This window comes from Cinclus cinclus, chromosome 2 (assembly GCF_963662255.1).
Source record: "Cinclus cinclus chromosome 2, bCinCin1.1, whole genome shotgun sequence".
NCBI classification, from domain to species: domain Eukaryota; kingdom Metazoa; phylum Chordata; class Aves; order Passeriformes; family Cinclidae; genus Cinclus; species Cinclus cinclus.
In genome coordinates this window covers 86,309,867-86,336,044 of record NC_085047.1, presented here as the reverse complement: position 1 = coordinate 86,336,044, position 26,178 = coordinate 86,309,867, and the positions used below count along the sequence as shown (strand labels likewise).

At 37.3% G+C, this 26,178-nt stretch overlaps 1 protein-coding gene across 1 annotated transcript in view; it reads right to left on the bottom strand.

The window, feature by feature from the left end:
• ATP10A (ATPase phospholipid transporting 10A (putative)) overlaps positions 1-26,178 on the bottom strand; it is a 110,342-nt gene that overhangs the window by 35,901 nt on the left and 48,263 nt on the right. Inside the window, exons 3-7 of the mRNA XM_062514949.1 lie at positions 13,895-13,980; positions 7,457-7,563; positions 7,221-7,352; positions 4,800-4,933; positions 2,989-3,241 (exon numbers count right to left, since the gene is read on the bottom strand). Of these exons, the coding sequence (XP_062370933.1) occupies positions 2,989-3,241; positions 4,800-4,933; positions 7,221-7,352; positions 7,457-7,563; positions 13,895-13,980 (712 nt within the window). The remainder of the gene's footprint in view (positions 1-2,988; positions 3,242-4,799; positions 4,934-7,220; positions 7,353-7,456; positions 7,564-13,894; positions 13,981-26,178) is intronic.

Genomic DNA, 26,178 nt, shown 5'->3' with positions numbered 1-26,178 from the left:
ACAATCCCTGTAGAAGAGAAAAGAATGGGATAATTTGTCATAACTGAATAAATTTTAGGGAAAAGAGCTTAGAAAGCAGCATAGAGAAAATTTATGATGGCTATTCACAATCTGCTGCTTGAGTAATTAACAGATATAAAGTAGTCCTAGATTATGCAGAAAAAAATGCTTTTAAAGAAAACAAAAGTTCAAAAGTTATGAAATTTCAGACCTCAATTTTCCAGTGTAGACATAACCTTTCTGCTCTGTGCATGTGCACAGCTTAGCCCAAGAATATAGGGCCTCCAAACGACTTCAGTGGAAAATTTGCCAGAAAATCTTGCCATGGGAAAAAAATGTCTGCTATATCTTAGCCTTGTTCTTGGATATGGCTGCATGGTACAGTTATAACTGAAATTCCTCTCCTAAAATTTATGCCTGAGGTAAATATCTAGCATGATAAATTTGAACCAAATAGTTAGAAGTTTTGTACAGCTATCCAAATCTGAAAACAGGATCTTATCATGAGCAGGGTCAAACAACTGGAATGACAGGCACTGCTACCCCACCACAGCAGAACAACAAACTTAAGTCAAAGAGCTCAGAGCAAGGTTATTTCCATCCTTAGACATCTACTTTTACAGTGGAAAATGACCTGTTATCTGCAGCTTGTGCATTATGACCCATGTACAATACTTTTAAATTAGTTTCTTCATAAAAAATGCTACTCAAAGTTTGATTCCAAGCAATAAATCACTGTGCATGAAAAAAAACCTTTGATATGTGAAGATATAGTGTCATCTTTGAAACAGATAAAAAAAGGCAAATGCATTTTACTTGATTTTCTAGTATATATGGCAGACTCAGATCACCTCCTAAGTGAAAGATTTTAGAATTTTCTATTTCATGTAATTTTCAACAAAACCTGATGTGCAGAGCAGGATGGCATCAGTTATAACATATGCAGGAAATTCAGATACTCTGGTATAAGGTACAGAGAAGTGGCTGACAAATCATTTGCAAGTAAGCACACAGCAATGAAATGCTGTTCATGCACACCATAAAACTAGAAAGAGCTGTGTTAGACATTTTATCATATCTAAACAAGAAGGCTTCAGCAGCAAAAAAGATAATAGATGGTTATAAGATCAAACTGCAGAACAGAGCTAACAAAATACTTGAATGAAGAATAGTATTTATTGATAATAATTACTGATTATAGAGAAGAAACTAAATAGAAATTATCACAATTTGTATAAAGAACTATAGAGAAAGATCTATTTTCCCTAGAGGGAAAAAAACCAAAAGAATAAAATGCTGTGTAAAATTCTGTGTCAATTTAAAAATTATATTTGTCAGAAATTTTATACTGAATGGAGTTACAATGAAACTCAAACAAAGCCACGGGTGAAAAGAATGAGTGAAAAAAACTATCAGTTTATGTATCTGACATTCTTTCTTGTAGTGACATTCACTCTGTTTTCTTTCACTTTTATGTTGCAATATGAAATCATAAGAGGAAAGCGTGCAAAAACATGTATTTCTGTTAAATTCACTACATTTGAAGAAAAAAGATCTCAACATTCAGCATTTAAACTCAGGGGCCTGAGTTTAGCCGACATATCATCTGATGATATCAAGCTCATAAAAATACCTGCACTGTTACTGCATTGTTTTAATTGGCAATAACATCATTCTTGCAAGGAACAGAATACACTCTGAAATCAGTTTAAACAAGCAAACAACCAGTGGCAGAGAAGAAACAAAAAATAATGAATAATTACAGTGTCACAAGCAGATTTAGGAGTCCAGCAACACACTCCAAGTTCTATTCTTTTCTCTTTCTTACCTACCGTACAGAGGTAGGAAGTCACAGGTTCTCCCAAAGTCCTTTCCGTAACACTTATAACACTACCCAAAAATCTAGTTTCTTAAAATGAAGTGCCTTAAATCTAAGGTCTCAGTACTACTTTAAAGTAGGAGAAAAAAAAGAACAGTACACTTCCACTACTTCAAAACATATTTTTCCAATTTAAGATCTTATCAACTTTCTAAAGCATGTTTTAAAGTTCCCAGTCTATTTTGATTCTTTACCTTAGCCTGTACCTTATTTGTAAGCTGAAATTCTGTAGTGTTCTTTGAGAAAACTTCCTAATCAGAGACCTTTATGTGCTGGTAGAATAGGAAACTTTTTTTTTGCAAACAGGGATACTGTAGCTATCAATATTTTCCTGAATACAAAATATGATTTGAAGAGTTAAGATCTGTTCTTTCAAAAATGATAATGATAGTATGTTAGAGAAAAATAACACAAACTACAAATATCATAAAATAGGAAATCATAATTTTAAAAGGATGAAGAAGCAACACAGGGAGGACAACTCTCACACTGCCTTGTGAAAACCAGTAATTTTCTATTGTTTTAAGAGGCTGGTTCTTGTGGATATTCTCTCAACTGCAGTGTTCATAGAGCAAACATACCTGGCACCAACACTTTTCACACAGGAGCACTGAAAAGAATCTGACCAAGGTAACAAAATATGCAATTCCATAAGATCATGTTTCTTGTTAATATGAAAACTGGCATCTTTGTCTGCATTTATTTCTCTGTACAAAAGGATAATCTCATTGCAGGTGTTCAATCAGACACTAATCTGGCCGGATGCATAAAAGCATTATTTTACACTGTATACTTCAAACACACCAAACAAGTGTGATACCAGCAGCACCATTCCATTTTCTTACTTTGACCATGTGCTCAAGTGCTTTATTACATCAGGAGATAAAGCTAAAAGCTTTAAATGTCTTGACAACACACTGTAGATATTACAGAACACTCTGGTAAGGTTGTCATAGCTAGCTGAACACAGCCATTGAATTACATTGATCTGAAAACAGCTGTTAAACTTCCTTTGTTTCCCTTTTTGATTTAAGATTATGGCAACTTTTATGACTACTTCAGTTTGCCTGAAGTACAACTGTTAGATAGAAAAGTGGCCAGGAGCTCACCGTTATCATCATGGGAATACTCTATTCCAGAAACAGTACATCTTCGGAAAACCATCTTGTTTTCAGTAAGTGTCCCAGTCTTGTCTGAAAAGATAAACTGCACCTGACCCAAGTCTTCTGTGATATTTAAAGCTCGGCACTGCAGCTGAGAGTCTGTTTCTTCATCATATAAATCTTTATCTTGATGAATAAAGTATACTTGGCAGATTTTAACTATTTCAATAGATACATACAAAGAAATTGGAATCAGAACCTAGAATGCACAAAAGGAAAGAGAATTATGAGAAAACAGAAGCAAGAACACAATGAATTATTAAAGCTAGTTAGCTTGGTACTAGACTGGAACATAAGGAAGTACTTTAAACATCTCAAGTTATTATCGTGTTTAAAGAGTTTATTTACTGAGATGAGGAAAACCTATGGTGAATTGCAGAGGTGAAATGCATTATTATGTCCAGAAAACTGATTATCAAAACATGGAAAGAAGCAATAAATAAGCTAATAAACTGAGCTTTAAACTAGCTGGGGAAGGAAAAGAAAAAAAAAATTCCAACCCAAACCAGACCATACAATCAGAATACTGTTCTGCATAAATAATAGACTGTTTACAAATTCACTTTGCAGGAATACAAGAAACAAAATGAGAAATGTTAATCTCTCCACAGGAACATTATCTTTGGCCTTGGCTTTTTTACTGCAACTTATTTGAATGATGATGACATTCTGGAAGTGCTAAGAAGGAGACATGAAAAGACTTTCAACTGTTTCTTGAGGACTGTCATAATATAATACATAATATACCTAAATTGTACCTGAATTTTTCTCTGCAGATTTTTTTTTCAGGATAAAAATTCCTGACTGCTTACAGTGTTTAGTTTTCTGAATTAGATACAAGTGAGAAAATATAGCACGTCTGTAAGTGGCAAATGTGGTCATTTAAACAGAAACTACAGTGAGATGTAGGTGTTTAAAGAATTCTCTGGTGAATTTTCTTAACCAATACCATAACCCAATCCCTTAGGGTAAAAATTATTTTTACAGTCTTTTCCATTCCCTTTTAGAAACAAGTTGCTGCCTCCAGTAAAGCAACCTCCTCCAGTGTCTCACTAGGCAAACTTCCACATATCTCAGTGACATGAGGCTCTTTTACTTCTCTGAACTTAACCACCTTCCCTATTCAAGATATTTTTCCTCAGGACTAACCAACTTTTAATACAGTTTGTTACCTGCCTGACATATGGTTTTGCTAAGAGGAATATATCTAAAAAGCTGTTAGAAAACAAAAAATTTATTTTCATACCACAACATTGTACTGGCATCCTCAGTCTTTGAGGCATTGCTCCACAGCGTGTAGACAGGAAGACTAAAGGCTGTTTTCTGATTCATGGGGCTGTTCCTCCCCAGGTGCAGGACCCTGCACTTGCCTTTGTTGAATTTCAGGCAGTCCTCCTCTGAGCATCCCTCCAGCCTGCCAAGGTTCTTCTGAAGGGCTGCACAGCCCTCTGGGGTATTGGCCACTTGTCCCAGCTTGGTGTCAGTGAACTTTCTGAGGAGGCATCTGCCCCTTCATACACGTTATTGGTGAATAAGTTAAACAACACTGGGCCCAGTATTGAACCTTGGGGGACATCACTACTGACAGGCCTCCAAATAGACCCTGTGCTACTGATTACAGCCCTCTGGGATCTGTTGAGTGCTTGATTAGCTTCTTACATGCCTCAGTGGTAAAATGAGCACTACACATATTGCATATATGAAACTTTACTGCAGCCAACTGGGAACAGAGGTGACAGCATGTACAACTTGATTACCTGGAACACTATGATCATGGTCAGAAATAAATACACTGAGGCCAAAACAGGTGACAAATATTTGCCATCGGGCCCTGGAACATCAAAAATTGGTTTCTTCTTTTCACCATATTGCCATACCCATAGACCATGACCTGCAGAAGAATTGGAAGAGAGAAAAAAGCAAATTAACTCCAAGGAAAAATGGTTATGGTATGATTTTGTTCTCAAGAGTTATGTGAGAAATTGGTATTTGTTTTCAAATATTCTCCATGACTTCTGAAAAATGCCCCAAACCCACGTCTTTTTCTGCCTTGGGACTGGGAGTTTGAGAAAGAACTTTGGCTGTCCTTAAGCCATGCAAAACTCATTTCACATAACTTTATCTAAATAAAGTGAGCTGGCTAGTCTAAATTAGTAGTTTAGACTGTTTTCTGTAATCACCAAAGAAAACTACACCTCTTCAGAAAATTAATTTCAATGATACGCTGTGTGTTAAAATGAAAGAACTCCTCTGACTGTACTAGATATAGCACCAGTCAGCTACCAGTAAACTAGCTTTAGAAGAGACTTTAATTTTACTCTGTGAATCATATCCACCACATGCACAGAACTAATGAAATAACAGTATCAATGGAGACAACAGCATTGAAGCTGAGGAATGAAAAACAAAAGAAATTCTAGGTCATGCTCAAAATGCTTTTGTTTTTTTTTTTAATAATTGATTGTGCCTATAACTAAATAAATGTAAGATTGTTATTGTTTTGGGAAAATGACACCAAAATCCCTAAAATGATACACCTGATGTTTTTAAGGCATAAAAAACAAGGAAGAATTCTTCTGCAACAAAAAAGCATTAAAAAAAATCACCGTATACTGAAAATCAGAAAAAAGGTCTACTTTAAAAGTAATCTTCTGTAAACCACCTTTGACAAGACCCTTTACATCTTGATACATAAATCCAGTATTGAATGCTTAAAAAATAAAAGCATCTAAGTAAGCATATTATTTTGTCCCTGTACTACCAATATGAGATCACATGCATGAGGTCTTTAGTGATGTATATATTTTTATTCTTTAGAGCAAAAATAGAATGCTCCACACTGAGAATGACCTACATTAAGGTTTGTTTTATGAATACCCTTAGATTTTCAAAAGAATTACATGTCATATCTCCAGTTATATTTTATTGACAGCAAGTGCAAAAATGGTCTGACTTCTACAAAGCATCAGGCAACTCCAGGGGCTCGAGCAAATTTCTTCTTTCCAGCTGTTTGTGGCTGTCAGCGCCTCGAGCAGTTTGCTCAGGCCCTCTGCTGGTGGCTTCCAGCCTTGTAGCAGAGTGGACAGAAGGGAAGGCGCATCTGTCACCTACTGAGTGCCACCTCCACCTGTTCAGGTCCACACCTCTGGAGAGCCCCAGCCACACTGAAGCCACTCACAAGGCACACCATGCTGCTTCCCGGGGGACACCGCGGGGGCAGTGGCAGAGGGGACAGCTGCAGGCAGTAGCTCCTGCCATGAAGCCTCACCACCACACTTCAGCCCTGGGCACTGGGCTCTCCAGCACTGAAACAGCGTGTCATGAACTCAGTGGAAACAAATAAGCTGGCTGATTCACAGCTGGAAATACTCATCTTTAAGCACTTAACAATACCTGGAAAAAGGCACACAGGGATGTATTAAAGTGGCATAAGATTGTTATTAAACTACAGCACGGTTGTTAAGAAACATTTTGGTGTTTATGTCATATGACTCACATGCAAACATTACAGAACACACAAATATTAAGGATATGGATTTCACATGCCATACAAAAAAATCAATTGTGGTGCCAAATGTAAAACTCCATTCTTTCTCACAAATGAATGCAAAAAAGGCCTGAAGAGACATAACATGACCTGCAGTGTTTCCTTAAACACTCCCAGAAGTCTAAAGAGTATTCTGCTAGGATTTATGCAGATTGTTCTTATTTGTTCTAAGTTAAAGCTGCAGCCCTAGGGACAGTGAGTCCATGTTGTGCAGTGTGCCCTCAATTTAATAAGTAGTACTGGGTAATACCACTGTGCTGATAATGTTTATTCTCTGCTCATAAATAACTCTACTGACTGATTAACGCCATGTTGCACTCTACCACCTGTAATTTTGAAGGGACTACATATGAACTGAGGGCTTTTTTGGGCTTGATATTTTTGGACATTATCCCGGGTAGTATAATACAAGCCTTCAGATCTCTGGTACTAATAGAATATATTTGATTGAGATTAAGAAGATATTTAGATCAGCTTGTGTATCAAGACATTTTGATTTTTGACAAAAATAAGTATGGAGACAGCTTTATGGATTTAATGTGTCGGCAGACATGTAAGTTTTTGATAAAGCTAAGTGCATGAATCTCAAGACAATGCAATACTTAAGTTTCTACTAGTAAAGAGCACTTACCAATGGCAGAAAACAAACACATGATTAGAAGTATGAGGACACACCAAAGGACATCAATATTCATCTGTCTTTCAAGCTTACTGCGCTTGTAACGTGGTCCATTATTATTTAACAATGCTTTGGTCTCATGCCCTGCAGAAAGAATTGCAGCAAATGTGTCATATGAAATGTTGCTATTATTTTAAGAAAACTATTAGAAGGTGGTATGCCCTGTAAGACAGAAAACCAGCTCTTACCTGCGTAGATTACTATTCCTGCAACTTCTTCTGTATTTCTAATGGTACATCCACGTAACAAAAGGTTCTCTTTGAACAGTCCATCCTTTTTTCCACTTTCATGAATACTAAAGAAAATTTAAAAACAGAACAAAACACAGCATGTCAAAACATTTAGCTTGTTAAATCATACTTGCAGTATAACAAGCCCAGGAAACATCTTTAAAGTTTAAGAAGTTTTTTTCAATTTGATGGCAAAATATTTCAGTAGATCTTCCTTGTGGAAAGCTTCTCTGTTGGATTTTGAAAACTGAGTTTACTTACCCAAGGATCCCCAACATGCAGCAGCCCAGCTGGAGCAGTACCAGTTGCTGTTGGATACACAAATGTCCTGGACAAATGCTCACTAGAGATACGTGGGCCAAATCGACAGCATGTGTGCAGCCTAGCTAATGCTTGGAAAATGCACTGGACTTCCTGTGCATGTGTAAACTGACTGAGCAATCACAGTTAATCCAGTCCACCTAAAAGCAGCTGCGTAGTGGATATAATTAACCCACTATTCGCATGTGCTTACTAAAGAAATGCTGGAAAGAGATTTGGTGAAATTGGGAAATGACTGTGCTTCAGAAGCAGTGATACTAAGCAAGATGTGCCAGGGATAATACACATTAGTTGAGTGAAAAGAAAAGGAAAAATATGCCATGCATTCATCAGTGAGAACAAGAGAAATTATTTTCAGAAACTCTCTCACCATCTAAGAATGGCCTGCACACTGAGGATTCTTGTTGACTAGCACCAAAACACAGGAGAAAAATGGAATGAAGTCACATTTCTACTACAACTTATTAACTGCTGTGCATGGACTGACTGAAATTTCAGCTGACAGAGAAATACAGAAAATAGCCTTACGAGAATTAACAGGGAAATGCTAAACAATAATAGCAATTAAAATGGTATAAGATTTTTTGTTATGTAAAAAAGACAAACCAAATAATAATTTAAAACCACTTTCAAATGAATAAAATTTCATTTTATCAAATGAAGTACCCTAATGCCTCATAGAAGACTAAAGCAAGTCTGAATTGTTTAAATGTCCTCACTTTCAGTATACTATCACACTTTCAATACACCACATTAAAATTAGCATTGTGATGCTGCAACACCAAATTTTATATCTACCTGGAATTGAGCACTTAAAATCCTATGCCCCCTGAAATCTGCAAACTGGCTTAAAATTGTCCCTTTTACGTAAAGGTGGAGTTCTTTTTATTTGCTAACTATTTTCTAAGCCTTCACATCTGGGTTATACATTCATGCTTTTCCCAGTTCGATTCTTCTCTTTTTCTAAGTGAGGACCAAAATTGTAATTTAAGTACATACTTCTCGGATCTCAGGCGTAGGAACTATACCAAATACCCAGAGATTTGTAAGAAGAAAATGTTCTTGTTGGTGAGTTCTTTGTACTTGTCCCAGTCTCATAGGACTACTTGCCGATTAGTCTGTGATGCTGGTTATGCTATGTAACTTCAATAGACAATGCTTGTAGTGAGCAGAATATACCTGTGTATATATACACACACATACACAGCCTCTTTTAGATCAGCACAACATATTATACACACCTTCTGCTAAAAATATATACATATATATTAAAAGTATTGGTTATTTTGACAAGCATGCTTAGCTTTTCTCTGCAGGGATGGAGAAAAAGCATTGGGTTTGACTGCTGAGGTAGCAGCAGCAGCAGTGATAATATCTGACTTGGGACCAGAAACGACGAAATAAAGAAGTAGATAACATCAAATTTGCAATTCTGACACAAAAGCCAAAGGTGGTTTTTTAGTCAGGAGAGAACTTCCCCTGCTCAGCCCATCCTCCCTCAGATAAAAGAACAGAGCCTTTACTTCTGTTCTTTTTTGCAAACCTCCTTAACCCAGTGTCTCACCTTTTGCCAAAACAGCATCAGTTTGGGGGCTGCCCAACTTCCCTCTGGCAGAATGTCAGTAGGTGTCAATTTGTCTGTGCTTAAACGATGGAAATAATTTCTTAATGATTCCATACTGTTGAAATTACATGGCTACCAGGATTCTGTCACTCCTCTGATTTTTAAGGCTAAATTCTACATTAGGCTTTCTTATAAATCATGAGAATGTTTGAATTTCCAATAAAATCTCCATATGATTCCTGTAAATAAATGGGACTTTTCAGAGATAGATAAACCTACTTAAGTGGTACTTGCTCTGGCTTATAGTTTTATAACTATACACTTTTTTACACTTCACAGTTAACAGTGGACTGTGCCAGGTATATTGCACATGGCAGACTTCATATACAATTACTTCCGTATTTGTTCTATACAATTATATATTTGTTCTTACTATCTTAACTTACAAACAACTCCATAACAATTGTGCAACATCTGAAGTTAACCCCTAGGTGCTAAAACCCCAATCTACTGCCCTCACCCACAAACTGAGCCTTCTAACCACATCTCATCCTTACATGCATTTGTTACTGCTTTTTACTTTTCCGTATCCAAATTAAGTCAGAAAACTCAACTGCTGCTCATCAGACCTTAAGAAAACATGGATGAAATCAAAATCTGGAAGAAAGAAGCCAGCAGAGGCTGGAGGAAACTCATTTGCCTCTTGCCTACAGTCACTCCCAGTGACTCAGTAACACAACATACACAAAACAGTCAGCCACTGATGATAAAAGGAAGAAAAAACTACAGACATACAGGTCTGGATTTAAAAATAATGAATACTAGATTTGGATAAAACTGCTCACTGTGATAACAAACCTGCCAATTTTAAACTTTGAGTCTGGGTTGAGAGACAGCCTAGTTCCCATTTCTAGCCCTGCAGAGTTATAAACCTTACGCTTGCTTTAAAGGCTGAACAGTCTGTTTTTCCCCTATCTGGATTCTGGCCAGTGTAAGCTACAGGTAAAGAAGGAAAATTTTCTCTGTCATTCTTTACGACAGTGTCTGGCTGGAGCCACTTAAATGCTTGGAATGCAAAGGCTAAGCTGTGAGGAAACACACAGGCAAGTGCAGGTGCAATGCTCTTTTTCTCTGCAATTTCTCACATGGATGACACTGCAAAAATGTGGTTATCTTCACATCTAAATTACAAATGCACCACAAATTAGGAGAACTGGGCAGATCATTTGCAGTTAACTGCTACTATGCTACAGCACTCTGAAAGTGTTTATAGAGAAGAAAGCCTTTGGTTTAACACAGCAATGCAAAAATTACCCTGATGGTAGTTCACTTCAGCTTTCTATTGTGTTTTAATTTGCTATGTATCTACCAGCATTAAATAACAAGGTGACCAATTATAACTGTATTCAAAAGAGAGTATTTTCCTTCACTTTTTGGTTTATCAAGTGTCTTACAAAGGAAATGGTAGAGCTGGCATTACTTTCCAAGGTTTGACACTCCCAAAGAAAATATTCAACAATCTTAAACATGGTCTCAGTGAACATCATCAGTCAGAAACTTCCTGACTCTCAGCTGATGAAAATTAATCTAGGTTGTTTTGGTTTTGTATTCCAGGAGTGGAGCTGTTACTATAGTACATTAAAGAGAGATAACAACAGATTTATAGTTGTTTTTTCTTAAAAAAAAATTGTAACATGATTTTATATTAATTTGGGTTTGTTACCTTATGACAACCTTTGAAACATAATTACACACATGTATTCATCTCTTTCTTCCTCTTCTTACAATTCCAAGCTATACTTATTTTGGTATGATAAGATAAAATTTTATGTTCTTGTCTAAGAATAAAATTATTATTTTCAAAAAGCTGAAAAGTCAGGATCCCAATTACCACTTCTCTTTTTCCCTTGCCCATATACACACAAAAAGGTACAAGCAAGATTTTGAAGTAAATATTGCTATTTTTGGAACCAGGAATTGGATTTTTGAATGTTTGCCATGCATGCTCTACATAATCTGGCTAGACACATATGGGAAGGGGGCATGTTAGGTTTTGTTCTGTTCTTCTTACACAGAATATTTTTATAGGAGAAACAGAAGTGAGGGAATGTGCTTGGGTTGTTTGGGGGTGCAGAAACTGCAAAAGAGAATTAAAGCAAGGACCTGAACAGAACTGGTAATATGCCTGTGCATCTGGTGTGTTCAATGCAGATTGTGACAACATAGATGAAGAATTCAGATGCAGTATTGTGTATGCTATATTTTTTCAGATATAGGATAGGGCTAGGACCATCTTAATGAATTTTGCGTAACCTTGTTGTTTTTTTTTTTTAATATCACGTCTCCTTTTATCCTGGACTGCCTGTGCTACATTGGCTACCTATAGTGATTTTGTTTCAGGAAAACTGTGGGGAACAGAATTTTTTACATGTTTACAGCATACATATACAAATATTTCTATTTTCTGAAAGATTTGTCAGCAGAGACATTAAAACCAAAGACTACATTTCATACAGGAAAAAGAAATCAGAATCAAAACTGGAAACCTACTAAGTGGTCAAAATGTCAAGGAAAGTTTGGTAGCAATGTTTCATTACTTTTACATGTGGATCTGTTGAAAGTCTATTATTTCATGGGATTCCTATTTAAATATTTTGGTATAATTTCTTTTCAGTTGAGCTATTATTGGCTGGTAGCTATCTGATCCATTATTTCAAGCAGCAACTACTGGTAAAATTTTGAACAAGAATTAAGATGTGAGTTTGATCTGACAAGGACATGTTTCAATGCAGATGTGTTAATTGCTATTCATCTTGTTAATGTGTGATTTAAAATAGACTCCTGATTCCATTATACTAATGAAGGAACTCTAAAAAGTGGGGGGAAAAGCCTTCTTCTGTGATAAGTTACGGGACTGAGAATTTATTTGTTGAGGGGTTGGTCCCCACTCTCTAATTCTAATAGCCCATATCCTTTAGCTGTAAATCTCTTGGAACATTACTGATGAGAGCTGGAAATCACCTGATGTTTTCTGCCAGATTCAAAATTTTTGTCAAAACATATTCACATAATTTGTGACACTATAAAATATAAAGAAGATTAAGTATTATCAATACTAAACAATAGCCATCAAAAAGATATTACCTTGTTTTCTGCTATGTAATTCAAATGGTTCTGTATCTTACATGCCACAGACCTTTTCCACATGCAGTAAATATATAATGGAAGAAAAAATGTATGCATATTTTCTATCTTTCTGTTCAATTTTTGGGGACTAAGATTCACACATAAAATGTACTAGAAAAGCTGCCAAGCTTTCCATTTCCGTATCTGGAAATGGCATGTCTGCAGTAGAGCAAGCTCTCTATTACACACCCTCATGCAGTAGTCTAATACTAAACTTTTTTCTTCACATGAACTGTAGGGCTTTGTGCTGCTAAATAAAGGAGCACATTTTCCCACACTACAACTTGATGCAGTTTCAAAGAAACTGTCCTGATTTACACCAGTTGACAGTACGTCCTACACGATCTGTGACATCTGAGAGTAGTAACTCTGGTGGTAAATGGCATCACTATAAAAAACTACCTGAGCTCCAGCAATTTACCTTGTGACATTTACACAATTTAATACTGCTTATCACTCCTAATCAACATGGGTGGTAAATCATTGTATTTGAAACAGAATTAGTGCTAATTTAACTTTCATCATTAAAATTTTGGCAAAAATTATGTATCCTGGGCTCTCACTCTCCATGTGGTTAAGAGACTGTAGAAAAATAAGTCATACAAGACTGCATCTCCTAAGCCACTGCAAGCAACATACCTTTACACTACAGACCAGGCTACATAATAAGCAAAGTGCTTTGCACACCCTAAAACCCTAATTTGTTTCTGAGCAGGACTGATTGGCTAGAGATGAGCACCCTGTGCTCATCTGTTTGTTTAGAATTAAGTCAAGTGGGCATAGGTGATGTGGTAATGCACAAAGCATATCTATCATGTGAGCCAATCATTTCATTTTATCTGAATGAGAAGAAAGGAACAGCACCATGGCTGGAGAAATACCAGTTTTGCCTTCTGATTTTCCTCAATGACACATATATTAAAAGAAACATCCAGCAGACGCATCTTCATGAAAGTGTATAACAGATCGTGTTTCTTTGTTGCCTCTCTTGTACTTATTTTCTATTTCTTCCCATTTCCAGATGGGGTTTGTTGATCCATGGAGGAAGAGGAGAAGAGTGCCTGTAACTGCAGTGCTTCATACATTCATTTCTGCAGTGTAAGCTGATTGAAGGTAGCAAATAAAGCCATCCTAAGGAATGGAAACAGGAGGTTCCCATCTCACCCTGAAGTGAGGATCCTCTAAAAGAACCTTAAATATACAGCCCTATTTAGATGTGACGATGATGCAACTTAGAGAAGACAGCCCAAAGAAAACAAGCATTTATTTTATTCTGCGTTAGAGAAAATAAGTGTATACTGAAGGATACTATATGAAATACTCACATGTAACCTCGAAACCTACTTAAGTCATTGTTTGGCTTCTCACATTCAATCACACTGGTGAACTTCAAGGGGTCAAATTCTGAGTCCTGGAATAATAAGAGTGTTCATTATTTAGAGCAAAGACTTGAAAATTATATCCAAAATAATTTTCCTTTCTAGTTTTTGTAATGTAATAAAGTCCATTTTTTTTCCAAAGGCAATGAAAGCAAAGATGCAGACCTGTGGCACTGAAAAATCAAAGGCACCTGGGGAAAAAAAACAAAGATGCCTCCCATAATCTCCCTTACAAAGATGACTTCTGTTCTGCAACTGGAAGATGCCAAATGAATTTGATCTGCAGTGGAAAAATGAAATTTACCTAGAAATCTCAAAATCTGAAATATTATCATTATCCTTCATGTTCAGCGAAGCCAGTGAAAATCTAGGACAGTATAAGTCAATACACTGCCAATCATCAAAAAGCTAATATGAGCTTTTGAAATATTAGCAAGACTTCTTAATTGCTTTATACCAACAGAGATAAATTAATCTACAGTAAATTACACACATAGAGCAGAATAATTTTTTATTAATTATCACTTTAAAAACCTTCTTGTCTAGCTCATTATTCTGAAGCTGGTATTGTTGCTGACTATTTAAGTTTACCTATAGTTAACACCTTTTTGTGTACGAGAAAAAACACTGTATCACAGCAAAATTGCTTTATTTTGTTAAATAAAAATCAGGGATCTCCTTTCTTTGCCAGATCAAACTACACACTGAAAGCAGACATATCTGATCCTGGTGCTGCAGAGAAGGCTGTTTATCTCAATCAATGAGGACTACTTTAATAAAGCTGCTTTGAATGCCATTTGAATAAAAGAACTAATTATCATATTATTAAGCTTTCAGTAGTGACAGCACTTCATATGTTACGTTTTATAATGGTTCTGCTCAGCTGCTGGAGACTCCAACCACTACTTTTTAGAATAAACTTATGAGAATGGTTGACTGACTACCAGTAATCACAGGACAGACACGATCTTATTGCCAGTTTCTCTGAAACACACAGGTTTCTCTGGGATTTTTTGATGTTGACTCTACTCAGGTGAAATAAACCAGATTTTGAGGAAGAGATAAAAGAAACTAGAGGGTAAGTTAGCATGAAAACCAACACCCTTCTTTTTTCTGCTGGTTACACCTGGAAGAAAGAGAGACACTATATAGGTGACAATTCAAACCACCCACGCCTGAGATTTTGAAAACCTTTTCTGTATTTTCAAGAAACATGAGATGATAAAGAGAACTGTAAAAATGGGCTGTCACTTAGAGACAGCTACAGCCCACTGGAGGAAAGAAAAATTTTGACTTTCAGAATTCAGCTTGTAAACAAGGGGAGAAAAAAAGGAATAAAACCAAAAGACAGCTCTGAATAGAGACTGCTTTGCAAAGAATCAGACTCCCCAAATTACATCAATGTTGGCAGTCAAGAACCTGAGCTTTAGCAAGAAATAACACCTGCTCTACTGTCCCAAAGGATGATATTTTCCTTCCTTGCCCCAGTATGTTCCTTGACAGAAGAAAAAAAATAAAAGGTATTGGAAAAAAATTCTACAAACATTTACCACTGTAGCTTAAACTGCATTTATAAATTGGATGGAATGGGAAACATCTCTTTTCTCCTTATTATAAAAAGAAATATATAATACATTTAGTTTAGCACAAATTTGCATTCAGTGGTGTTAAAAAAGAAAAGAAACAAATCCTAACATCTTTAATGAATGTGAAGGAATCTTAGAGATACCTAATAATAAAACTCAATGTAAGTAAATATAGGTTTTGTACAGCTGCTAAACTCAGCAGAGAGAGTGTGGTAGGACAATTTCTTCTAGAGCAGCTAGGACAGCTGAATTCCCTTTCTGCTAAGAAAACCTGCCACCAATGTTTATGTTTCACAAATAAAGATAAAAAAGAAAAAAAGTACTTAAACCTAGAGGCTTCTAAAGTCTTCACAAAAAAAGAAAGATCTTGTCAAGCTCAGAGAGGACTAAATGTACCCGATCTCCCCATCAGTACCATGCAATATTGTCTTTCTCTCTCCTTTGTTTGTTGATTTCATTTATGACTCAGTTTTGGAACTAAAAGTCCTTTATCATTAAATCTGTCTGTATATTTGTGTTCTGTTACAATTAACTTGAAATAAGTGAATATGGTCTTTACCCAGATAATATCTGGGAGTGAAAATCCAATTAGAATAGTAGTTTACATAAGGAAAAAAAGCTGATGAATTCTGATTTATGACAAAATCCCTTTGGTTTATTAATAAATCAAACTGCTCCATCTCTTCCCTGTGAAATGGAAGGGCAGATATACACTGTATATTACAGCTGATGATGCTGTTTTGATGTGAAAATACCTTTTGGTAAATGAAAGAACAAATATGTAAACACAGTTGTGTGACTGCTTTCAGTGGTTACAAAGAAGCACAAATTTAATGTAAGATTTCACGATGATCAAAGTTTTACTCTTTTCAGTGCTGATAGTCACATTTTGGCAGGAATTGAAACACAAACTGTGATGATGTTCTCATGTATTAGCAGCTAAGAGAAGCTGCAGTTAGGCAGAAGTTAAAGCTAATAGTGTTGCTTTTACAGTGCACAGTTTGCCCTTTTTTCTGGTAAAAGTCCATGAAAAAAAAAAATCTCCACCACTACATTTAATTTTTCTCTTACACTGGATTTCTGCATCACTGGTAAGACACAAGAAACAAGATCAAAATATGGTCAAACATTGAACTGGCCCAGACCTTCGTGCAGTAGTTATCTGATGTGCCTGACTTGGTGTTTCTTACTTCCCACTTAGAGAACTGCTGGGCATTAAAGCTGTTCCAGTAACAAGAGGGATTAAAAGCTCCATGCCTAGGCAGACTGCAATGAGATGAGGCTTTTCAGTGCCTAATCTCCCTGAAATATTGACTTCTGTGGTGTTGTCATTATCCCTCCATGCACAGCAACAAGGCTGGGTCATACACAAAAAGCAACTGGGGGCACTTTTTTAATATTCTGAAGGCATACATTAAAAATGTATAATTTTTTATCTGGTACCTCGGCAGGTGTCCCAGACTTGCACCTTGTGCACCACTGATCTGGACAACTGACTCTGGCTGATAAACACTGGAGAGATTCACTGATTGCACACAAGTTCCCCAGAGTATTTTACGAAACTGTTGGATAGTAAAGGCCAGGGCTAAATTCCGTTCATGTCAGTCACATTATTTCTGTTGAACAACAAGTTCTACTTCTACTACAATGTACATTTTACTTGCCATGACTATTTCTAAAGATAAGCCCCCATAAAATAAAGCAAAACTTGCTGCTTTCACTCAAGGCAGATGACTTGCTACTACATAGTGCTTAACATGGAGCCCAGTCCCATGTTCTAATAATTTACTGTGCTTCAGAAGAGTATTATATTATGCTTGAGATACAATGGAGGACTAAAATCCACTTCTTGCTCAACTCTTCTGCCATATTATGTCATATCAAAATGAAAAAAAAAAAAACAGGAAAAGAAAAAAAAAAGAAGGGCTTTAATTCGATAACAAACTGACTTCACTTTTTGATTTTGCCAAGATAGCTTTAGTTTACTGTTTTCTTGGAAAAAAACTGCTGACTTCTTAAGAAGTCAAAATACCTTCATAGGTCTTTCTGAAAGTTTGAAACTTGTCAAGAGTTTCATGGTGATAACTTGGGTATTTATATACTCATGGATTCTACGGAATGTATTTCATTTCTTCAGGACTCGTCTTGCTAGGAAAATGTTTAATATCCTATACATAAATCCTATTTCTTCCACTTTCTTAAAACCTCAGGAAATTCATTCTTAGTCTAAATGCAGCCATGAAAAAGCTTGTTTTCCTTACATAAGCAGACCTAGCCAAACTGCAGAAACCTGCTAAATATTGATTCCTTCAAAGTTGAATTTCAAATTAAAGTTAAATTGCAGATACAAAGGGTTTTGTGACTAGCCTTTTAACAATGCACTATTAAATCTGAAAAAAGGTTCCACTTAAAACAATATCTTGTGTCTGAAATAATTGTGCTTTGTCTATACCCTAAAAAGATAAAGTGTCGAGGGGAAGAAAATGTTACAATGCCTTTAGAGAGTGGGAAACCAACAGGTAGACAGATGAAGACAATATAAAGATTTGTCACAAAAAAGCAGACTGCATTTAGCTGTCTCCAACATGACTTCGTACCTTCAGCTGCAAGATGATTCTGAATCTCCACAGTGAAATGCCAACCTTTTCAGCTCTGCTGGCAACTTCACGAAACTGTCATAGCTCAAGAAGCAAAGCATGCCAGATGAGTCAGTTTGACAATTACACAATGTTCAAACAACATATTTCCCTTCATTAAATGCCTGTTGTATGGGTGATTTAATAGCATGCTAGTGATATTAATAATGCATAGTTATTAAAATGTTTTCCTTTATCCATCTGCCCTACTTTACTGCTGCAGAAACTTGACTCTGATGCTCAGTCCTTCCCTCCAAGAGGACAGCAATGGGTACCCAGGATACCCTTGGGTGACAGTGACAGTTACCCGCTTATCACATTGGGTTTACTGGCTATGCTGGGGATCTTATCCAGACTTCTCCCTGCAGTGCAGGGCTGATGAGGGCTCTGAGATTTGTTTTGGCATGTATGTCTGGAGGAAACAAAAAAAAGGAGAAATGGAGTCATGGGGACAAGTCAAAGAAAATATTTAATAGACAAAAATCTGCCTCAGCCAGAAAAATAGCTTTTCCAGTTTGAAAGCTTTTAAGTGCACTAAAAACTCACCCTGTTAAAGCATTGGTCCATACTGTTACTGCTTTTTATAGCAGTACCCTGCCTTTACCATATAAAATTAATTTGACCTTTTATTAATGTGCAACTGGAATTACATGCTGATGTTATGTATCCAAAGCATATGAACTGTTTATATACTGAAGGAGTGAAATGTTTTCATGTCTAAACTGCATTAGTCTCTATGTCGCAATTTATCTGTGCTGCTAATTCACAAGAAAATGAAGAAACAGTTGAATCTACACTGTTTAGGAACTAAGAAGAACCAGTTGTACATCAGAATTCAACTATTCTGTTTCTCACACTTTACTACTGTAATTGGATTTTTTTAGTATTGTTTGTTTAAAAGTAACACATGTTCAGTATTCAGAAACGCTGGAACAACTGTGCAAGTAAAATACATTTTAGGGGGCTGATCTCCCTCTGGGTGACCAAAGTTTTCCTCTGTGTAGAAAATAATATGAGGGAACAGTGCAATATCCAGGCTGCAGGAAAAAAAATGTATTGCTTGAAAGGCCTAGGAAGATCTCAATAATTCTGTAACAGCCAGCTGAAGAAACTGCTGTTAGTCAATCACAGAATAAACATCAAAAATATGTTAACAACACTGAAAATACACACAGGCAAGTTTTAATGTCCCTCAGGATGATGGCCACCCTTAGCAATGCATTGAAAATTATGGCGGTGTGAATAAATTAATTTATAGACTATAGTAGTGCTGGAGAGTGGTAAGGGAACAGTGTATGTCAAGGCTGACATACAGACCTCGACCTGGACAATTAAGAAAGTGGTATCTGCCTGTTCCAAAAGCCAGTCACTGAAATAAATGAATGGGTGCATAGTCTGTAAGAGCCAACTTCAGTATTAGCTCAGTGCTTTAACTAAACCATAAATGAAGCCTCTCAAGGACTCACAAAACTCTGTATACCCTGCTCCTGCAGAGGTTTTCACTACACGCTCATAGACAGATGTAACTCTCCCCACTCTCCATCTCTTTCTCCTTTCTGGTAAGATATCTAGCAGTGTTTCTGCTCCATTTCTTAAGTGCTGGAAGAAAACTCCAGTTGATTAGTGGCAAAAACATTGCACAGTCATTTTAAAGTAGTAGCACAGCAGCTTAGATCAGCTTCTGAATATACCTTGTCCTGCTCCTTCTCTAGTTCAGACTGCTGGATGGTGTGACTTCTTGTGGGATGAAGTTCTGCCAGAAGAAATGGTGATGGGAAGGACTAAGATCCTTCACCCAGAAGAGAGACATGCCAAGCACTGCTCTTACACCATTCCACAAATAAAACTCAAAACACCAGAGTCCTGACAGGAAAGAGAGTGGTTGGTAATGCAGGGATTTTCTTGTGAACAGTAAAACCTAGCAGTAGCAGCTACAGTGTCAGGATACAGTTAAACATACCAAAGCTTGATGATCCTACCTCAGCCTGAAGACTAGATAAAAGCAGCTTTACCTTACACAGCATTGTGTTTAAGAAATATCCCTACGATGTGAGGGAAACCTGTAACATACAGCAATTGCCCAAGGAGCTGAGACTCCAGCCCCTTGCAACTACAGGGGGTGCACAGAAAGAAGCAGTCCTAATGAAAAGATACTTTTTATTCCAAATACTACAGGGCATCATTTATATCAGCACTCTCACAATTTTGTCAGCCATTCCACAAGCATCTCCAGCGTGAAAAGGTGTTACAATCAAGTAAAAACTCCCCAAAATGGACACTGGCATGCTGTCTTTGCTTGGATTCATATTTTTTATCAACTTTTACCATCACATGCCTGCCCTACTGCAAACATGGCATTCAGAGTGAACCTTCTCCACTTAATCCCAGCTGTTTCTGTTCTTGCCTCTTAGCTCTGTGGAGAGGGCAGAGGTGCAGCTGTGAAGATTTAACAGTCTGAGGCCAGCAGGCTGTGGTTGGCATACACAGAACAGGGGGGAAGTTGGGATGGCTGCAGAACACTTCAGTTAGCAGCTTCCCCTCTGTTCCATTTCCATCTGCTATCTGTTCTACTGAACAAGCTTCTTTAGAGCCACCCCTAGCATAATGAAGAACACCTTCTCAAGGAATTCAAGGGTGTTTTATTTTTCAGACACCAGCTGATTGTATGAATCTTATGAAAGGAAACTCACAATGGCCTTGTCGGTTCCAAAACTGGCAAATGAGCTGAGGGGAATGAAAATGTATCGTTACGGCAGAGAGTGAGGTTTGTTTGCCTTTTTACTTCTCTAGACAGCCTCATACTTCAGGCAAGCACAATGGCTACAACATTCCTGCACAGTCTTGTCTTCACCTTTGTTCAGATGTGTGGAAATCAAACATTGTATATGTATATGTATATGTATATGTATATGTATATGTATATGTATATGTATATGTATATGTATATGTATATGTATATGTATATGTATATTCAACATCACCTGTTGAATTAGATTACAGCAGTGCAGCAGAGTCTATTACTCTTGTGTAGGCTTTCCTCACCACCTGTCTTACCCTCTGTGTAGAAGTCAAACACTTGAACTTCTGCTTTGATATGGTCTTCAGCTTTGATTTGGCCTGTTAGATGGGTAAGGAATTGGCTGGATGGCCATGTCCAAAGAGTTACAGTCAATGTTTTGGGGTCCAGATGGAAACCAGTAATGGTGACCCTCATGGGTTTGTTTGGGGGACCAGCACTATTCATCAGACACAGACAATGGGATTGAATGCACTCTCGGACATTTACAGATGACAGCAAGCTGTGTGGTGCATTTGACATGCTGGAAGGAAGGGATACCATCCAGAGAGATCTTAACAGGATTGAGAGGTGGGTCTATACAAACCTCATGAAGTTCAACAAGGCCATGTGCATGTGGGTTGGGGCCAATTGGATTGGACCAATTGATACTGGACCAATATCAATAGACTGGGGGATGAATGGATTGACAGCAGCCCTGGAGAGTAGAACTGGAGATAGCAATGGATGAAAAATTGGACATGAGCTGGAATTGTGTGCTGGCAAACCAAGAAAGCCAGCTGTATCCTGGGTTGCATCAAAAAAAGTGTGGCCAGCAAGTTGAAGAAGGTGATTCTTCCCCACTACTCCACTCTCATGAGAACCCACCTGGAGTGCTGTGTCCCGCTCTGGTATAAATATATAAATATATATTTATATCATAAATATATATTTATATTATAAATTAATATTATATGAATATAAATATATAAATGTAACAGGTAAGAGTGGTTTCAGAGGACAGCCCCAAAATGATCCAAGGCCTGGAACACTTCTATGAAGGAAGGTTGAGAGAGCTATGGTTGAGCCTGGAGAAGGCTCCAAGGAGACCTCACTGAGACCTTTCAATATATAAAAGCAGATTATAAGAGAGACCAATAGAGACTTTTTACTAAGGCTTGCAGTGACAGGACAAGGGGCAAAATTTTTAAAATGAGAGTATATTTATATCAGACAAAAATGCACATTTTTTACTAAAAGGATGGTAAGATACTGGAACAGGTTGCCTAGAGAAGTTGTGGCTATCCCATCACCAAAGTATTCAGATTGAAGTTAAACAGGGCTTTGAGTGCACTGATCTAATGAAAGATGTCCCTACCTTTGGCAGGAGCGTTGGATTAAATGGTCTTTGAAGGTTCCCTTGGAACCCAAATTACTCCATGATTATATTATTCTTATGCATATATTCAGTATTATAAGCATTCAAAAAATGTGAGATGTTGAAGGGCAACCAATGAGAACAAATATCAAGACAAAAGACCAACAAGGAGAACATCAATTGATGAAATAGTTTGTTTCATTTTTCTTCCATGGCATTATCAGTTATCTAACCTAAAGATCACAAGCTTCCTATGTAGTACAAGGAGATAGTCCATTGCTTTTTGGTTCATAGTAACTGACATGATGTACCTCCATGCAGATAATAGCAGGAGTAAGTAATTTTTACCCCTTCCTATTACACTGCAGCAGCCTGTAAGTCAGATCCCCATGATCTCAGTCATAGAGGCCACATTGCTGTACAGGTATATGAGGCCATTTGGGGTATAGTTTTCAATGTAGTATTAAATCAAGTCATACCAAAAATACAGTAAGTAGAGAAGATTGGAAAAGTTAATTAGAGGAAGGGAAAATGCTTAAGACAACTTACATGAATTTTTGAACCATGCTGCATGTTCATCAAATTCTCTTTCTCTGGGAAGCCAAAAGGCTGTGTTCCCTGCTTTGATGTAAATCAGTCTATCTTCTGTACCATCAAGAAAGCTGAATTAGGGTATTAGCACAGCTGGCTATAAATCACCATGCACTACTGATGTATTTAACTCAACACCAAACAGAAGTGTAAGCATTATAGTGCTGTGTGGAGAGCAGTATCTTGTCCAATTGCGTACCTGCAGGACAACCACAGCTCGCTCTCTCTCTCTCATGAGCACACACATGTAATGGAAAACATCTGACCATCACAGAGTCATAGCAGAGCTTGAAAGTATGAACTCAAGCATAACCAGTGAACAGAAATGTTCATTATTTCATTGAAATAGCAGTTCTGAGACATACAGCCTTCCCATGTAACATTTCAATGCAAATTTCTAATGACTTCCATGGCTTATCACCACTAAACTGTGTAAAAGACTTGGAGGGTAACAGCAGGTGGAGAAAAGAGAAGTGGGATGAGAGTTCCCATCCTTGATGCTGAAATAAATACAGGAGATCCTCATACTGTTCCTCTACCTTTTCTGCCAGAAAAGCAGACCCCTTCTCTACCTCAGTACTTTCAAAGGAAAGTGAGACCGTACCAGTGTAACTGGGGTAATACATGGCTCAACACTGTGAACCATTCTGCTCTGGAAAATATGGTCTTTAAATCTTTTCCTAACCAGCGATACTGCCATCTGGGGTTGTGGTTTCAGAGACCAGTGTAATATGATGTGTTTCCAGCTCAAAAACCATGAGTTCTCAGTGTTATATTACAAAAACTCATTTCCAAGAACATATATTCCAGGTATTTCCTGTTCTCAGGCCAATGAATGGCTAAGGAATAAACAGTTCTAGAAATAAACACTTAATCAGTAAAACTGAATTAGGCTATATCAGAAAATTCAAGATAAAAAAAAAAGGAAAATCTCTTCCTAACTTGCTTTAAATGTGAATGTTTATTTTTCTGTAACAGGAAAGCAGTATAGCATTTTATTTTCTCTGTGGACCTGAAATGCCCTTTTGTTTTCTAATACTTTTTCAGAGAAACAGCAAAATGGAGAAATCCTGGGTTAATGATACAGAGAATGAAATCTCCTGCCTCTACAGAGCTTTGATGCAGCACAAGCCCTGGCATAATACATTTCCTTACATGGATTTACCACTGCTCAACTAGTGCTGGAAGGATTACCCTAGGGATGAGACGTCCTTCACAGTCATGACACTCAAACTTAGATTCATCAATTTAGCCCCTTTAACCTACATTTAAACACAAAACCAAACAACTAATGCCAATGGCAAAAGACAACTACTCAGCACTCTTCAGACTCTCAGGACTCTTCCTCTGTTCTCCCCCTCCCTGCTATTGCTCACACTACTATAGGCAATCTTCTCTTACAGTTATTCAAATTCTTTGTCTCTCTAATAAAGTTCTCTCAAAATGCAAACTTGTGGCCTGGACACCTGTGCAATGGAAACTAGAAGGAGATGATAACCATGCCGAAAACTGACCAAGGAGGAAGTGAACCATCATTCTTGAGTTTTTTACTTCTCCATGCCTCCCAGTGTGGGACTGCTGACTATGTGCCATGGTTAGGTGTGGAGTGAAAAATTGTTCTCGCTCTTCCTTTAGCACGTTTAGCTCAGACAGTTTGCCACAGAACCAATTTGGGTCATTCTCTGCACCAGGTCATTCTGCATGCATCTGTTACATGTTTGCTTCTCTGTTAGAGAGACAGCAGTTGCTTCCTCTTTAACCTGACATATCCACAGTTTCCACACAAATCATCTCTGAACAAGATATTATGCAAATAAAGATACAACAGTATAGGTGTAGAGATTTTCATAACAATTCACCCCTATCAAAGAAACCTACTTAATGTTCAAGGCATTACCTCAGACAAAAGTCCTTCTCAGGGTGTGACATGCTTGCATTTTGCACTGACAAACTCAAGTCTTTTCACAAGACTTCCTTCTCTAAAATCTTCAGCTAAACTGTAAAACTAAAAAAAAAATAGTTTTAAAATTAATATTCTGGTAGTGCATAGCAAAAACTATTGTTTACTTTTGCTTGTTTGGTTCATTTTTTTTTAACTTTCTTTTCCCTTGGGAAAATTAATTTTGGCATCACCCGTGGGATGGAGCACTGATCTGATGTTTTACATGTGCATTACTGGAATTTTCAAGCCAATTTTCATCACCTTCTGAATCTTCTCAAAATACTGCAAAAAAGAAATGCACAAGAGATAACCCCCAAAAGATGCCAGAGAGGCAGTAGCTATTATTGTGGCCTGATTCTATCTTATTAAAGTACTCACAGTCAAAACAATACTGAGTCAAACTACAGTGAGTATGCTGGTTAATTCCCATCTACTTGTTTATAATAGTGTAGTATTCTCCCTAACTGCTAGTGGATGTTTGCCTGAGGATACTAGTAAGGCAAGAAGCAACAGGAAGAATATGGCTATACCTCTCTTGTCTTGCTTTAGAGGACACATTCGGGCTCTTTGAGATAAGAAGCTCATTATCAACAGGTTTAACTTCAACTGTTCTCTCAGCTCAAACTGGGCTGGTTTAGACAATGCAGATTGCTGCACAAGAAATCCTAGCTCAGTTTAGGCTGAATTAACATTTGAAAATTTTTCTTTTTTTTTTTTTAATTTTTTTTTTTTTTTGAGTGAGTAAAAACTGGATGCAAAAGCAACATCTACACTGAGATACCAAGACTGCCCTGTGAGTTGTTTACATGCAATCAGTATGAATTGCCCTTGCTAAAGTACCTCATACACAGAGCAGGCTGGAGCCACCAAGTCAGGCTTATAGTGCAGCTCTACTAGAAAACCATCTTCTCTTCTGAGCCAGCTTCTGCCTGGGACTCACAGGGAAAAAAAGGAATTGCATAAATGGCTTAATGCTTGAAACAGGGAGCTGTGGGGCTGTCTGTTTCTCTAAGTCCAGCTGTATCCAATGTATTTCCAGCACAGTGCAGGACCAAAAAGGGCTGGAACAAAAGCTAGCTGTCAATTTAGCCCAACTTCTAGGCTGGGACTGATGAAGAATTATGCCTGCAGTAAGCACAGGCTCTGCATTTATACATATTCCAGAAGTGTTCACAAACTGACTTGTGAGGAAATCAGATTCATCAGTTATTTTGGTGCTAGTTTGCATGCAAATGAACCTCCCAAACAGGCAGACACCAAATTCAGATGCGCTTTTCAGATGAAGTAAATAAGCAGTCACAAAGTAATTTGCAAGGCTTAT